General features: G+C 35.8%; 1 protein-coding gene across 1 annotated transcript; it reads left to right on the top strand.

Annotated features, from left to right (window-relative positions):
- The first annotated feature begins 523 nt into the window (after positions 1-523).
- Positions 524-12,507, top strand: patl1 (PAT1 homolog 1, processing body mRNA decay factor). Its single transcript, XM_051899307.1, has 18 exons — positions 524-679; positions 1,440-1,542; positions 3,489-3,886; positions 4,196-4,270; positions 4,360-4,560; positions 5,307-5,408; positions 5,651-5,737; positions 6,495-6,697; positions 6,780-6,930; positions 7,307-7,421; positions 7,602-7,699; positions 8,592-8,651; positions 8,732-8,877; positions 9,185-9,344; positions 9,518-9,643; positions 9,734-9,825; positions 11,278-11,427; positions 11,987-12,507. Exons 1-18 carry the CDS (start codon positions 665-667, stop codon positions 12,006-12,008), a joined length of 2,304 nt encoding a protein of 767 aa, XP_051755267.1. The 5' UTR covers positions 524-664; the 3' UTR covers positions 12,009-12,507.
- Positions 12,508-13,289: the final 782 nt, after the last annotated feature.

Raw genomic sequence — 13,289 nt, 5'->3', positions numbered from 1 at the left:
TTTTCTAACTTTATTACATCAAAAGAGAAGGAGTGTCTTTTACCATTACTTTCCCAATTCCATTCTAATGTAGAGACCTTTCTGTCATTTCTGTCTCAAACATTGTATTGTATGGCTACACATTGAATATTTACACCGTTATTGCCAATATTAATAATAATAAAAAAATTGAAGTCAGTTTTATTATTTGTTAATTTCATTCTTGTGTGAATGCATGTCAGTGCGGTCACTTGTTTTATAGCTATTACAGAAATGTTTTAAAGAATACCATTATGATTATACTTTATAAATATATCTTAACTTTCTCATTGTTAATCCATAATTCATATTATGGAATATTTCAAATACCCAGTAAGAAATAATAACATATGGAATGTGAACAGGATTCCTTTCCTTATGGAATGTCAATCATAATTTGAAATCAATTTTCAATATCATAATTGGATTTTTAAAGGATTCCAACATAACACAAAACTGGATTTTTTTCATAGAAAATGAATAACAATATTATGGTTACTACAACAGAATAATATTGTGATTTTACTTCACTCATGCCGCGTGCCATCTCTTTAAGCTCGCGCGTGAGGAATCTTGTGCCGTGTCAAGCGCGCGCGGCGTCTCGCGCAGCAGAATTAAACGAGATCATTTTTTAAAACACAGATACATGTTCCGTTTTCAGGTAAATCTGTCATTTCTTTGTGTAGTGTACGTTGAAATCCCTCTGTTCTAAGAAAAGCAATGTGAAAAGTGCTGTTTAGAATATTTATACTCAGATTTTGATGGGAAATTGCTGCTTTGTTTTTCGACACTACAGTTAGCGTGCTAAAATTGTTTGTGAGGTCTAACCGTTCAATTTCTTTGGTGATGATATTGAATAACATGTAAAGGCTTCATGGAATCTATAATAGCCAACTGTCCTTAGCATATACCCGCCGTTTTGCGTTCAGTGTCGCCCAGATGTGTGATATTAAACCTTTGGCCTTGTTAGCATGTTAGCGAGGCCGCGCGTGTCCGTCAACTAACAAGAGCAATGTAAACGCACTGGGATAGCTTTCATTTTCCAATCATTTTGAATTTATTTGACGACTGTGAGCATGATTTATTAAGGGCAAAAGAGTTTCTGCAAGATTTCTGATTATCTGCTGTGTTCTGTGACATCAGGTGTTACTTCGCTAACCAGTTTACATAACCCGTGTATAAGTATACGCATTTCTAATACGTGATGCATCTTCTTTTTAGTTGTGGGTAAATGATTGATATTAATACACTCGAACACTGAACATGTTGGTTTGAGGTGAGCACAAGCACAGTATTATAACTGTGCATGTGGAGACAGCAGCATCTTTCCCTGAGACCACTGTTTTTCCACCTCCATAGATCCCAATACTCTTCTATGACTTGTTGCAAATTTACCCTATATTGTTTCTGTTATTTTCTAGTCTTTTGACGATGATTGCACCCTGGAGGAGGAGGAAGGGTTGGTAGAGGAAGAAGATGAAATTGACCAGTTCAATGATGACACTTTCGGTGCAGGGGCAATCGGTAAATTTGTCTACAAATCTTACACCTTGTAATTATGAATTTACCTTATAAAGCCTAATGTATCGTATTTGATAAATGACTTTCTAAGGCTTCTAAATTGCCAACATAATCAAAACCTTGCTTGTCATACACAATCAACTAAAGGCTTTCTGCCCTCTAATTGATCGTCTATACTTTTTTTTAGCAAGTAAAAGGCATTTTAGTATCATAAAAACGTCCACCTTCAGGTTGTGGTTCATGTCTTTTTGCTGTAAATTCTTTAATGTTTTTAATAAAGTAGCAGAACAATATCTTTTATATTGTTAGTAACTTCGAGATTTCAAGAAGAACGTTTATTGGACGGAAGCAACTTAGGTTTACTTTATAATCCATACATACATTTTTAGAGAAAAAAAATAATGTTATAATGTATCAAATATGATCTATCAGGCTTTTGAGGAGTGTTTATTTGTTCATCTCTCAATCATCATTGTATTGCATTGCATCTTATGTTTTACCCCCACAATTACAACTACAGAGAATTGATTATAAAAATAAGCATCTTTCTGAGACATATTGTTTGGAGATATAGAGTGACAACTGATATTTATATGCATTTTATACACTACTGTTCAAAAGTTTGAGGTTGGTTAGATTTTTAATGTTTTTGAAAGAAGTCTCTTTTTGCCAGAACTGTATAAAAACAGCAAAATTGTGAAATATTATTACAATTTAAAATAATTGTTTTCTACTTTAATATATTGTAAAATGTAATTTATTCCTGTGATCAAAGCTGAATTTTCAGCATCATTACTCCAGTCTTCAGTGTCACGTGATCCTTCAGAAATCATTCTAATATGATGATTTGCTGCTCAAGAAACATTTCTAATTATTAAGTTGAAAACAGTTGTGCTGCTTCAGATTTTTGTGGAAACTGTGATGCATTATTTTTAGGATTTTTTGATGAACATAAAGTTCAAAATAACAGCATTTATTTGAAATAGGAATCATTTGTAACATTATAAATGTCTTTACTGTCATTTTTGATCAATTAGGCCTTGTCCACACTATTTGAAAACGATGACACATGTTTAGTCATGTGATGCATATTATACCCATAGGCAACAGTGAGTGTTGTGATCATATGCTAATAAAATGATCGTGCCAGAAGAATAGCGTGTTAACTTTATTATATCTGCTCTCCCTGCATCATCTCGTGAACTTTTAGTATGTTTTACGCATGCGCAGGAAGGGGATTTAAGAGTTTTTAGATGTTTCAGTGTGGATGAGGAACTTTTGGAAAACGCTAGAGTGGATGGGGAGGGTTTTTAAATGAAAACTCTGTTTTGAAATGTCTCTGGGTTAGTGTAGACGTAGCCTTAATGCATCCTTGCTAAAAAGAAGTGTTCATTTCTTAAAAAAAAAAAAAAAAAAAAAAGAAAGAAAGAAAAAGCTCACTGATCCCCAAACTTTTGAATGGTATTGTAAATAATCTGCTGTACTGTTATAAAGATCTCATTGATTTAAATTATAAGCTTTCAGCAAATTAGAAGCAAATATCAGGAACTGCACGAATTGTGTGTTTCTGCTCAGTTTGGGAATAAAATTGGGGTGTTTTGAGGAGTATGAGCTTCATATTCTCCTGTATCATTCTATATGAGCCATAAAAGCCCAATGTGTAAAATATGACACTCAACATAAAAAATAAATGCAATTTTTTTTTGCAAGACTTTCTTTTATATTTTGTCTAAAGGTTCAATACTCTGTTCTATATAAAAAAAACAAAAGATATATATATATATATATATATATATATATATATATATATATATATATATATATATATATATATTAGAGAGAGAGAGAGAGAGAGATTATTTCAAATGTCAGACTTTACAGGTTTAAGCTTATAACTCTATTTAAATGACATTGACATCACCTCATTAAAATACATTTTCCTCTCCTAGATGATGATTGGCAGGAGGAGCATGCCCGTCTGGCAGAGCTTGACGAGCTCGTTCGAGATGGGCCGCCGGGAGCTGCCGATGCCTCCTCCGGTGACCTCCCTCCTGCTGGCAGCAATGCCAACCCTTCGGCCCTCCCGCCACCTTCCTCTTCCTCCCGGCTTTACCCTGACATAGATGAGCGGGCTGGCGGTGACCTGGCAGAGTCACTGACGCGTCTCATCTTGGGCTCGGATCCTGCTATTGCTGGAGTGGGCACTGCCAGCTCGGACAGATCTCACTTTCCTCCAAAGCTGTCTGGTCAGGCTCCTCATCCCTCAGCATTAGCTGGACAGTCTCTGATGAGGAGCTACCAACATCACCAGCATCTCCTACACAGAGGGCCGGCTCCTCTTTCACAGGTTTGTGTGATACTACCTCCATAATATGCCATTATTAATAGTGTGTAAATGTATTTGTAAATCACATACATGAAAATGGCATCAAGGTGTGGAATGTAGCAGGTAACTTGCAATTATCAAATAGCTAAGACTTTGATTTAATTAAATATAAATCACTGCATGTTTCAAAGTGAACTGTTCTTTTGTGTGCTTTCAATGTCTGGTTTGACTTTATTTTTCACAGATTTGCTTTTTTTTTTTTTTTTTTTTCTTAAATGCTCAATTTTTTATAGTAATATTATAATATTGTTTTAATATTTTTCCCCATAGATAAACTCTCACAGTATTTGGGAGAACAGTATGGGCTTCGGTCCTGTTAACTCTGGACTAGTCAATCAAAAAGAGGTAAAGTACTTATATACAAAAAGGCATCTTCAAGTTTACTATAAAGTCTTTCAGTTCTGCTCTTCTAATCTTCTTGATTCACTACTCAGGACAAAACACTTATGTCCATTATCAAAGAGGTCGGGCTTCCAAATCGGCCTCCCGCACTCAGCAGAGAAGAAGGGCGAGATTTGTCCGAAAGGGTTCCGCCTCCTCGCTCCTCCTCACCTGTGATTGGAAGTCCACCTGTAAGAGCTGTACCTATTGGAACGCCTCCAAAACAGCCCATGAGTCAAGTCCTCAATCAGCAGGTAACATCCTGACATCCTGTCCAAGCATATGTTTTGTTGTATTTTTTTTTTTTTTTTTTTTTTTTGTTCAAAGGTTTGGGATCAGTACTTTTACATTTTTTTTTTTTAAAAGAAATTAATATTTTTCAGCAACCAGATGCATTAAATTGATCAAAACTAACTGTAAAGATTATTACATTGTTATAAAAAATTCTATATTAAATAAATGCTGTTCTTTTGAGCTTTCTATTCATCAAAGAACCCTGAAAAAGAAAAGTAAACATTGATAATGATCATAAATGTTTTGTGAGCATCAAATCATCATATTAGAATGATTTCTGAGGGATCATGACACTGAAGACTGGAGTAATGATGCTGAAAATTCAGCTTTGATCACAGGAATAAATTACATTGTAAAATATATTTAAAAGTTAATTTAAAAATGTGATATTTCACAATATTACTGTTTCTACTGTATTTTTGATCAAATAAATGCAGTCTTGGTGATCAGAAGAGACTTTTAAAAAACACTACAAAAAATCTTAGATACCAAACTTTTTTTTTTTTTTTTCAGTCTGAGGACCATCATTTTGAAGTGATAGTTGCATTAGATTAAAATGATTTAATACATAAAGTAAACATGCTTGAAAATGTCAAATTATTCACTAAATTATTATTTTAATAAATTAACCCAAGGAATGTTGATGTTTATGCATTTAACAGTGATGCAAAAGATTTCAAATTGAAGGTGTTTGTTTTGTCTCTAGAATAATCACCCTTCAGCCGTTCACGTAAGAGCCTCCGTGCCACTGCGCTACCCTCCTCCCTTCCCTGAGCGTCTGTCTCCCAACAACCTGCTCAGCATCGCTGTGAGTCCCAGATCAGTTCACAACATCAACTAAAACCACCTGATGGTGGTGCTATAATACAGTGAAAACAAGTGAACAGTTTTGCATTTTGATGCCTATTTGCTCAACGTGGAGGTGGCTCTCTTTAGGGGACATCTAATGTCTGACTTGCTTTTTCAAGTTAAACAATATGGTTTCATATCTATTTTTAATGGTTTTGAACAGTGTTGAAATGACATTGTTTTTTTTTTCTGCTCTTTCAGAACTCGCCATTGTCTCATCCTCCGTTCCCTGCTGGTGTTGGTCCTGTTTTGTCTCAGATACAGAGAGCCCAACTGCTCAACTCTCAGGTGAGTGAATCCTCAAACTAGGGATGTCAATTTACACATTCCCATGATCTATCGTCGTTTAAATTAACGATCAATTCATCGATTAATCGTTAGCCTTAATACTACAATATGCGTCTACTGCAGTGGCATATAGTCAACAGCATGACAGGGTGTGCAAATGCTGCTCAAAACGCCATGTTCCTCACCAAATGAATGAGAAGGGGTTTTAATCTAAATAAAGGGCTAGTAGTTGATGTGAAGTGATTTGATCATTTATTAATTTACTGATTTAATAATCAAATATAATGACTATACAACGTGTCACCAACGGCGCCTCAGATGCTTGCTTGTCAGAATGTGTAACTCCTGTTGTGGACGCGCTCTTCCTGGAACAACGCGCTGAAAACAGCAACTTAACCCAATAAATTCACAACGATTTATTAAAATAGTGTTCTCATTAATGTAAATGTAATGTAACAGTCCCTATCATAGTTATTATTAGTCGTGCATTGCTGTTTGAGCTGCGTGTTTTATCGATTTAAATGTATTATCGACAATTAATCGATCGTCGATTAATCGTTAACATCCCTACCTCAAACCAGTTACCAAGAATTTTGTTCTTGTATAAGTAGAATTTTAGGAGAGAATCAGAGAATTTCTAAACTTGACATAAAGTGATGTAAGATAAGACTTTAATACAGTATAGTAGACTCTAATAGTGTATATATACCTTAGAAACCTGACAGACTCTCTTTTTGTCTTGTGCTACGCTCTTCAGGTTGGTCAGTTCCAGCGTGGTCCAGCTCCTCCATTATTACAGGGGGGTGTTGGGGGTTTCAGGCCATTCTTTGGGCAGTCTGGTCCTAGAATGGGTCCCCATGGGCCTCCTCTTGGCCACGCACCCATCCGACACAACACCACCCACCTGCACCCGCAGCACCGCAGGATGCTCAACCAGAGGATGCAGAACAGAGGCTCAGGGTGGGTACCGTCAGCTGTTTCACTGGATCAAGCACTGATTTGAAATGCCCCATGTAAATGTTTCTGTGTCTCATGTGCTCAGTGATCACGTCGGCGGGAGAGGTGTTGGAGACAGGAAAAACAGAGATCCTTACAGCAATCTAATGACTCAAAGAGAGAAGGAATGGGTAGCGAGAATCCAAATGATGCAGCTTCAAAGCACCGATCCATATTTGGATGACTACTATTACCAGGTAATCATTCTTTTACTAATATGCACAAAGACTGACATGTCATTTCAAATGAAACTCTTTGTGATTTTTGCAATTAGCGTGGGACATGCCACTAACATGTTTCTACCTGAAACATGCAAGCAACTCTCTAGCAATCACCTAGCATCTTACCTTCAGACTTTAAGTTTTTAAAACTATTTCAATCTTAAATTCTTAACTTACTGCTTGTTAAACTATTTTAAACTTTCAGACTAGGCTTTCTCAAGCCAACATCAAAGTTTGTCTACAAACTTTACAAACAAATTATTCTCGAATACTGCTGTAACTAGTTCTTTTTTCTATTTTTTTAAATTTGAGCAGCAACATTGTATGATGCTTAACGACTCTTATTTTGCAGAATTACTATGAGAAAATGGAGAAGCGCCAGGAGCGGGACAGAGACAACAGGAAGGAACACACCACAAAACTCATCACTCCTCAGGTGGCCAAACTGGAGCACACCTATCGTCCAGGTAAAAACAATACGCAGCTCCGTGGCCTTTTATTTAAAAAAAATCGGTCTTAAAAATCTCACAAGTTCACCCAGGGTCCACAATTAATATTTCGTTATTGGCAATTTAATTGTGCATTTATATCAGGACATGATCAGTTCAGATGGTCTAATACTCTGTGTGATTGTGTTTGGTTCACAGTGCAGTTTGCTGGCTCATTAGGAAAACTCACTGTCTCCAGTGTCAACAATCCAAGGAAAATGATTGATGCCGTGGTAACCACTCGCAGTGATGATGAGGTCAGAACTCTAAACACCCGCCTCTTTTACACAGACTCTTTTATATAAATCCACTTATGAGGCTGTTCTCTTGATATGTTTTTTTTTTTTTTTTTTTGGTTACTTGTAAGTGGACCCACACATTCCAAACAATAATGTGTTAGCTCAACAACAAAGAAAAAAAAAACACAGTTTGCATCAATTTTTTTTTTGAGTTAAAACAACTTCAAATTTCTCAAAAAAAAATTGAGTTGCTCCAACTTCTTGAGTTGTAGCCCTGGAACCAATTAATCTTACCCATTTCAGTTAAAATCTACAGCTATCATAGCACATGCTTAATGTAACTTATTTGGCATGTATTTTTAATGAACAAGTAAGATATTACTTAACATTGGCATTAGCGCAGTCATTGCTTATAGAGTCAATAGTGTTTACCTTCATGTATCATGCATCACTTTATCTTGTTACCACAATGGTACACAATGGTAACCACAAAAAACTCTTAAATGTCAAACATAACAGCATTGAACACTAACAGGTCTTTTCTTTCACAAAAAAACAAAAACACTTGTTTTCAACATTTGCGAACACATGCTGAGAACTAGAAATACACTGGCTAATTTCCATTTATCAAGACAATAACCCGTCATTTAAAAAAAAAAAAAACAATTCATGCAGAAATTTGAGTTTAAATTACCACACAATATTAAGTTGATGCAATAATCATGTCAACAGGACTCAACAAAATAATGTTTGCAACTTTAAGGGTTTAATTAAAACAATAAATTAGAATTTAACTTGCAACCATGTATTTAGGTCCCCTGTTTATTCATGAATAAAGGGGTTATTTAAAAGGTATATGTTGGGTAATGGCACAGTTTCTTTCTTCTTGGTAATTTTTGTCATTTTACAGGAAAAAAGAGAGAAGCAAGTGTGGAATAAAAGACGACAAATCCTTTACACTGTGGAGAAGGTAGGAGTGTAAATATAGAAATAAAGCTTTTTTCTAGCCATTGTATTTCTTATTAAAAATCTATGTATTTTGTTATGCAGATGTACAGTCTACTGCTAGAAGTGCAAGACTTTGAGAAGAAGTTCTTGCAAACCCCTGAGCACCAAAGAGATGCCCTGCTAGAACAGCATAAAACCCACACGCTGCAGCTCTACAACTCCCTCCGAGAAAAAGAGTGGGATGACCGGTGAGTGCCACAGAAGGGCCTTTACACACTTGCTTGATTCAACAAATCAAAGCCCAGTCCAGGATCTTCTGACTCAAATTCTGGACTGTTTTGGCAATTTCTGAATGAGCAAAAAGTGAAACATGAAGCAATGTCTACCTAATTGAGGGATACTTAAAAAATCACATTGTTGTAATTGAAGAATATAATCATATTTTTAAATAATCAATTTTGTTAAACAGTGTAGTTTTTGCTTTAGTCAAGAATTGTGTGAAATCACTACTGAAGGTTTGCGATCATAACAGACCTACTCTCCATCCTTCTGCAGAGTGAGCGATGAGCAGTGCTTGATGATCATGTCTGTGCGTAAGGGGAAACGCCTCATCTCCAGACTCCTCCCCTTCCTGCCACAGCCACAGGCGGCTGCTGTTGTCATGGGAATAGCAAGGAACCTTCCAGCCCTGGCCAAGAAAGACAAACAAGACCAGGTATATTCACAGATGATGCATCTTAGTTGTGACAGATGATCTTAGTGAAGAGAATAAGAGGAAGAAACCCTTCAAATGCTGTGAATGCAATACTAAGTCTTACAGGTCAAGCACTGAGAAAAAGGAGTGTGCTTTTAGCTTAAATTTCCTCACCTGCGTATTTTCTCTCTTAGGTTCTGTGTTGGTTGGTGGAGCCAGTCACAGCAGTAATCCAGTCCATGTCGAGTACCTCCCTCACCGATCTCCTTCAGGAGCTACAGGGCAGGGAAGGACAGCTTCCCCTCGTGCTGCAAAACAAGGTGTCACTGGCAAATTCATTAATGTTTATAATGGCATAGTGCGTCAACCTTTTTGACTGACTAAACCAATGATGATGTTGTGTTTGTCAGTTTGGCGTGACGCTGCTGTATCTGATTCTGAGTGAAGGAGAGAGGATGCAGAGCTCGGATCCCAACTGTCAGCTCATGGATGATAACCGCTGGTGAGCATCTGTCTGTTAAACCAGTTAAACACATATAAATGCTAGTCATTTCAGCTTTCTTGAAATAAAGTGTTGTGCTGCAGTATTTCATCATCATTAGTTTTTGAGGTCACAAGTGCTCCTAAAAATAAATGCAAGCATAGAGCCCTGTACCAGTTTGAAGGGACAATACTGTATTAAATTTTATATCGGATTAAAGGAGAAACATGAAACTTATTTGACACTTGAACAGTTGCTATATCAGCATCCTAACAAAAAGAATAAGCTTAAATAATGTATAGTTGTCAGTACACGTACCTCAAGCTTTTCTTACGATTTTGCGAAACTAGAAGCGTTCAAACTCGGACACACATGTGGTTGCCATTGTAACAAAACAACAATACCTTAATGTGATGACTTGTGTGGATTAACTTTTATTTAATGAAATCTGTTTATAGTTGGCTTTTAGGTTTGAACTTATTGGTCCTGCGCTGCCTGTTGATTCAGATGATTGGAGTTAGTGGGGTTAGAGTAGTCGGTTGCAAAATTTCGATTTAAACGTTAATGAAAGTAGTCGTTGCACACATCTCTAGAGATTACCTTACATAGCTTGTTAAAATGAAAGATATTTTGTTTTTGACATGCATACAAATGTGTAAATCAATATTTCAAAAAACTTATTGTATTGTTTACTTATTGTATTTATTAAAAACAGACTCTACTTTTATTGCCACTCAATAAATAATGCTTCTGACAGAGGATTTAGGGGAGAATGACAAAGTAATTGCTTATAGTGAATGTTAACTGCTGTTTAAGAATGTAAGGGGACGAATGAAGGTTTCAAGAGGGTCGCTGTCCAACGGACGTCATGCCGTACATGTAAAGGTCACATAATGACTGAGATGCATGGAAATGTTTCAAGTTATCTGAGGCGCTCAAATGTAAAACTGAACACAAGCGCCTCCTCCTTCCATCACACTCTTAATAGATATATTGTTTCTTTTCTCTCTCATGGTTCAAGTCTAATAAATACAAATACTGTCAGAAAGTACTAGTGAATAATGCTTCTTTCTGTAGACAAGGTCAGTAAGCCTAGGGAGAGTCTTGGAAGTCAGTTAAAATGTTTCCAATTAAAAATGAATTATGTGCATAAGGTAAGCATATTATGGGATGTTGAGGAAGACCAAAGTGAATGAGCATGAACCAGAAGATTACATACAGTAAATGGTAAAAGAAAGTTGGTGGCCTTTTGATAATATATTTATCCATCCAACTTTGAAAGACTTTGTTCAACGATAAAAGAAAATGTATGAATTTCCCAAATCAATACTCTGTATTCTAGAGCTAATTTTTGTAGCTCTCTGAGGTACCCTTTGGTAGTGCCTTGGGTCGCCGTCACAGAAAAATAAAGTTGAGTTGCCTGACTGTAATTTTACAGGTGAATTTCCACCACATTTTTCTTTCTGTTTCCAGGACTGAGTTGGTGTTCTCTGTGACCCGGGAGCTTTTGAAGGTCCCGTCCTCTGCGCTCTCGTCACCGCTGTTCACTCCTCCAAACCTAGTGTCGCTGTTCTCTCGATACGTGGACCGGCAGAGACTCGAGCTCTTGCAGGAGAAACTACAGTGAGTTTGACCACAGAAACACACACAAGCTCAAGTTTTAAAATGGAAATAAATGAAGAAGACATTAGGGCTGACTCATATATATTTGAGATATATGGCCTGTTTATATTTGTGATTCCAATTATTCTTAGTATATTAGTTAAAATAAAAAGTGTCTCTATCTAGCTAACAAGAATCATTTTATTTATCCATTTATCTTTTGAGAATAATATAAAAAATATACACACGCATTTTTTATATATATATATATATATGAAGTATGAAAATGTAAAAAAAAAAAAAAAAAAAAAACTATTTCAGAGCAAATAACATTTTAGTTCTGTATTTAATACATAAAAATACATACATGCATGTACTTTTAATCTAAATGATTAAAAGTAGATTTTTTTGCAAATATATCATAAATATTAGGTATTCCTAGAAGACATTCTGTTTTATAATGTTTGGTTTTAGTGTTCAGTGTAAGATATATGTAATCAGATGAGAGAAAGAGAAGCAGCGATCAGGTCATTTGGGTCTTTTCATTTAGATTGACATATCTGTTTTGTTTTTTTTCCAGGATCACATCCCTGTCCAGGTAGAAGTGACGTGGCAGTCGGACTGTTAGTGTATTTGTGAATGAGCAGTTTTATGTGTGATTATGTGTTGGCGGGTGAGGTCGGGTCACTTTTCCTTTCTTGTAATAAGAGTCACAATAGCTAAGAATAATGTTTAATGGTAATAAAACTGTTGTCCATAGATTTGTCAATAAAGGCGATCAGGTTTATGTATTTTAGCTTCTGTTAGGGTCAGGAGCCAGGACAGGGACCTCATTGTGTGGTGACATTTCCCTGTGAAATGGCTCAATCATGACAACATCAGACCTTATTTATAACACTTAGATTTGAGGAGAAATTTGCTGTACATTAATATCTTAATTTTTCTTATACACTGCAGCTTGAGGTATGTCTGCAAAAGAGTGACTGTGCAAGTGTGTCTGTGAGTTTAAATGAAGGTTTAAACAAAGGTATTCTTCATTTTTAAGTATCTTGACATGATGCCTGTGTTAAAACATGAAATTAAAACTTTCTATTATACAAAGTTTGGTTGTGGTGTTTGGGTCTCATCAGCCAGTGCACTGGGTTTCACAGATCTGTGTGAATAGGGATAGTTTTGATAAAGTTGTCATCTGCACAAAGAAATAACTTTTACGTTTTTAGTACATTATTGTCGTGTAAACGTACCCTCAGAAATGATCTAATTAGCCTTATTTACTTAGGCGCTTGTGCTGAAAGGAATAACTGATTCAATGTATACTTATGGTAGCACCGTTTCTGAAGAGTATAGGCTAACTTGTGGTGATGTGATGACAAATTTGCACCTTAATCATAACCATTTGCCTTTCACACCAGTGTTGGGGAAAGTTACTTTTAAAAGTAATGCATTACAATATTGCGTTACTCCCTAAAAAACTAATTGTGTTAGTTACTTTTTATGAAAAGTAATGTTACATTACTTTTGCATTACTTTTTCTCACCTGGGCTGGGCTTCCTTATTTTTTTAATAACAAGAAAAAAAGTTCTTCCTGGAAAAGGAAGTTCAACACTCTTATTTCTAAATCTAATATAAAGTAATTTTTGCTTATTAATATGGTTGAATTAGATCATGGAAGGTCAGCAGCAAAGACATTGGTTAATAAAGTGAGATTAAATACAAAGTATATCTGTGTAATTTAATATAGTTAATTATTACAGGTTTGTGTAAAATTCAGAGATTGTAATTTCACTGTTTTTATTAATTTTGAGGAATACTGAATGTTTTTGTGCAAGTGAGATGAGTAAATGCATGTCCACATTTAGTCTAGAACTACAATAACCATCATG

The sequence above is a fragment of the Ctenopharyngodon idella genome, chromosome 1 (genome assembly GCF_019924925.1).
Source record: "Ctenopharyngodon idella isolate HZGC_01 chromosome 1, HZGC01, whole genome shotgun sequence".
Taxonomy (NCBI): domain Eukaryota; kingdom Metazoa; phylum Chordata; class Actinopteri; order Cypriniformes; family Xenocyprididae; genus Ctenopharyngodon; species Ctenopharyngodon idella.
This window is presented reverse-complemented; position numbering and strand designations above follow the sequence as displayed.

Excerpts from the sequence above, each read along its gene's own strand:
- patl1 (XM_051899307.1), top strand. Across the intron at positions 5,738-6,494 it reads CCCAACTGCTCAACTCTCAG|GTTGGTCAGTTCCAGCGTGG; the intron begins GTGAGTGAATCC and ends TACGCTCTTCAG. Across the intron at positions 6,698-6,779 it reads ATGCAGAACAGAGGCTCAGG|TGATCACGTCGGCGGGAGAG; the intron begins GTGGGTACCGTC and ends TCATGTGCTCAG.